Below are 3664 nucleotides of genomic sequence, written 5' to 3'. Positions count from 1 at the left end.
TAGATCAATTAGACTGTAAATAATTATATACCTAATTGTAATTATTGTTTCTTCCGTTTTAGTCAAAAAATTACAAGTCCTCGTCATTGTGGTGCATGTACTCCAAGCTGAAATGTATGTTACGAATAAAAAATGACATTGACATTAGCCAGTTTTCTAAACTTTCTGCTTTTTTAAAAAAGTGTTCAGTTGGGTATTCAGAGAAAAATCTTTGGTGTTCTCAAAGAATCAGTTAATAAATTTTTTGACCTCGGCTTGTGACGAACAATATCTCCTTATGAAGGTGGGTGGGTTTCTCTTATTGCTACAAAAGGTTACTATAAAAGTATGATTTTAGGTTGTTGCAATATTTGGATTATTTGGTGCTTGCAGAAGGATAGAGTTTTACAATTTATGTGTAAGCGATGTCCAAGAAGAGGGTGCAGTTTTTGTGGTGAATCTCAAAGATACGAAAACACATCAACCCAGAACATTCACAATTTTAAATGATGATAACATGAATTACACTGAGCTCATTAAAAAGTACATAAATTTAAGACCAAAGCATGTTAAAATAGAGAAGTTCTTTCTATTCTATGGTGCGGGAAAGTGTACGTGGAATCCCATTGGCATCAATACCTTTGGTCAAATTCCTCGTAAAATTGCCAAATATCTGAACCTTCCTAATGCAGATCAGTTCACTGGTCATTCATTTCGCAGAACGTCTGCTACAATCCTTGCAGATAGTGGCGCAGACATTCGAACATTGAAAAGACATGGTGACTGGAAAAGCGATGCTGTTGCGGAAGGGTAGGTATGTGGCGGATTCACGAGAAAACAAGAACAAAATTGCTAGAACCTTAGGATCTGTTAACACTGTTAGCTGCCAGAGAATCAGGGATTTGGCATCTTCATCAACTATCTCAGTATCTGGAATTACTAGTGCATCATCGACTACAAATGAATGTGTTCTTCAATCTAGTTCAGGCATTTCAATTTCCGGAAATTCAAATTGTACTATTACTATTAACATTAATAAATAATATATCAACAATCAGCCTAAATTTGTTGTCAAGGCGACTTTATGGCACAACTTTATGGCACGTGCCATAAAGTGACGGATTATTAATGATTTTGACATTCATAATCATAGCATTCTAATGCTAGTCGGCGATAAAAGGACTTTTACTCTTGCTAAGTGACAGCTCTAGAAATTTATTTTTAATATCACTTTTGTTTGTAAACGCTTGTTGAGGATGCGAACAATTCGCTTTACAATACTAACGCCAAAACAAGACTTTCAATAACAATGGTACCAACTATACCGGCATTTCTTTTAATTACACCAAAGGTTTTTCATAGGAGTGTCGTTTCCAGAAGTTTCCATTAGTTGGCTTTTTTTAGCAAGCTTTACAGAAAGCTTTAGAACCAAATTTCGCCTTTGACGAATGCGCCATCTAGGGGTCGCAGTTTTACAACAAATTTGAAAAGTCATATTCGAAAAGCTTGATAGGTTAGCGCGGTTGCTCTTCAATGACACCACTCAGTTTTTCTAACCTCAGCTGCATTGATACCACCGAAATAAACGGCATCAAATTCCAATATGAATGATGTTTCTGTACGAGTATATTTTTAAGATGTGTTACAGTAACTAAAAAGGTTGCTGGCTGAAACCGTTACGTATGGCTACACAGTAACTTTATTTACTACCAACTAAAGAAACTAACAGAGTTTTTGCTTAATTACAATTTTTACAGAGAAACTTTTTCGAGTTCTAAATAAAATCTTTACCCTACTTCTATCTTTCTCTTAATTTATTTGCCTTCTCAACAACCTCTTCAATGCTTCCGACCATGTAAAACGCCTGTTCTGGGAAATCGTCGTAATCCCCTTTTAAAATGTCCTGAAAGCCTTTGATAGTTTCTTCGAGCGGGACGAACTTCCCAGGATGTCCGGTAAAAATTTCGGCCACATGAAAGGGTTGCGATAGAAATCGTTGCACTCTTCGCGCTCTCTGAACCGTTAGTTTATCCTGCTCCGACAGTTCGTCCATCCCCAAAATTGCGATTAGGTCTTGAAGTGATTTGTACGCCTGCAGCATTTTCTGAATTGCCCTCGCTGTTTCGTAGTGCGCTTTGCCGAGTATCATTGGGTCCATGAGGCGCGAAGTTGAGTCTAGTGGGTCAACAGCGGGATAAATTCCTAACTCAGCAATTGAACGTGATAATACTGTGGTGGCGTCTAAATGTGAAAATGTCGTGGCCGGTGCCGCGTCGGTTAGGTCATCGGCTGGTACGTAAACGGCTTGGACGGACGTAATTGAACCTCTCGTAGTTGTCGTAATTCTCTCTTGCAAGGCGGCCATGTCAGTGGCGAGTGTTGGTTGATAACCCATGGCCGAAGGCATACGACCCAGAAGCGCGGACACTTCAGAACCAGCTTGAGAGAATCTATAAATGTTATCCACGAATAGCAGTACGTCCTGCCTCTCTTGGTCACGGAAGTATTCAGCCACAGTTAATCCAGTGAGCGCCACGCGGGCACGAGCACCTGGAGGTTCGTTCATTTGCCCATACACTAAACTGACCTTCGAGGTGTTGTCCGTTATCGAAATCACTCCAGACTCTATCATCTCGTGATACAGATCGTTACCCTCCCTTGTCCTTTCGCCTACGCCAGCAAACACAGAGTAGCCACCATGCGCCTTGGCAATATTATTGATCAGCTCCATTATCACCACCGTCTTCCCCACACCAGCTCCCCCAAATAAACCAATTTTACTCCCTTTAGCGTATGGTGCCAATAAATCTATGACTTTGATTCCGGTTTCTAGCACCTCTTGCTTGACGTTCATTTCCAACAGCTCCGGGCAGTCCGCGTGGATGCTTGCAAGAGTTGGCGAATTGATCGGACCTCGGTCGTCAATTGGCTCGCCGATGACGTTCATAATCCGCCCTAGCGTTTCGACACCCACAGGTACACGAATGGGAAAACCAGTGTCGATAACGGGAAGACCACGTACAAGACCTTCGGTACCATCCATCGCAATTGCACGAACAGTTGTCTTACCCAAATGTTGGGCCACTTCGAGCACCAATTTTCTATCACCCGCCCGAACTTCAAGCGCATTAAATAACGGCGGGAGGTGATCATAAAATTTGACATCGATAATTGCACCAATTATTGCGATCACTCGTCCTTGTGTCATGTCACCATCTTTTAAAGACGACACTTTTGTGGGGTGATTTCTTTTACAAGGGTCGTTCGGGGCGGTACACAACCATCTGCAGATCCGGGAGTTTTGGCCGGATACAAAGCATTTGGAATAAATTTGCCTAAAAATAGAATTAAACATTTTTTTCTTAATTATAGTTATTTGTCAAAACGGACGTCTATTACTTGAAATTTAGTTCCACTGTGTAACCTGATTTTACATCAACTCGCAGTTAGAAACTATTGTTATAGTTTGAAATGCGGTCGCGAGAAGTTTGTATGTGAAGAGTTATGCAACAATTACATTGAATACTTGCTCCGAATGTGCCGTTGGTTGGTTGGAAGGTTTTATTTATTGTAGAATGAATGAAGTGAAATATGCATGCTGTAGGAGTAGGGAATCTAATCCTTAGTTTTTAGACTACGGAGAGCAACAGCTTCCGATTGATAGAAACAAAAAATGATGAGCGAA

At 40.6% G+C, this 3664-nt stretch overlaps 1 protein-coding gene and 1 long non-coding RNA gene across 2 annotated transcripts; one reads left to right on the top strand and one right to left on the bottom strand.

Moving 5' to 3' along the window:
* The first annotated feature begins 605 nt into the window (after positions 1 to 605).
* LOC116176968 lies at positions 606 to 1034 on the top strand. Its single transcript, XR_004146567.1, has 2 exons — positions 606 to 789; positions 863 to 1034. It is a non-coding gene; the product is annotated as an uncharacterized LOC116176968 (long non-coding RNA).
* Positions 1035 to 1607: 573 nt separating this feature from the next.
* On the bottom strand, positions 1608 to 3385 carry LOC116177292 (ATP synthase subunit beta, mitochondrial-like). The gene is made up of 2 exons (XM_031496226.1): positions 3370 to 3385; positions 1608 to 3314 (listed from the first exon to the last, which is right to left on the bottom strand). The coding sequence occupies exon 2, from the start codon at positions 3185 to 3187 to the stop codon at positions 1778 to 1780; it is 1410 nt and encodes a 469-aa protein (XP_031352086.1). The 5' UTR covers positions 3188 to 3314; positions 3370 to 3385; the 3' UTR covers positions 1608 to 1777.
* Between the last annotated feature and the right edge of the window lie 279 nt (positions 3386 to 3664).

This window comes from Photinus pyralis, unplaced genomic scaffold (assembly GCF_008802855.1).
Source record: "Photinus pyralis isolate 1611_PpyrPB1 unplaced genomic scaffold, Ppyr1.3 Ppyr1.4_LG7, whole genome shotgun sequence".
Lineage (NCBI taxonomy): Eukaryota > Metazoa > Arthropoda > Insecta > Coleoptera > Lampyridae > Photinus > Photinus pyralis.
The sequence above is the reverse complement of the archived record's forward strand: the minus strand, read 5'-3'. Positions and strand labels throughout refer to the sequence as shown.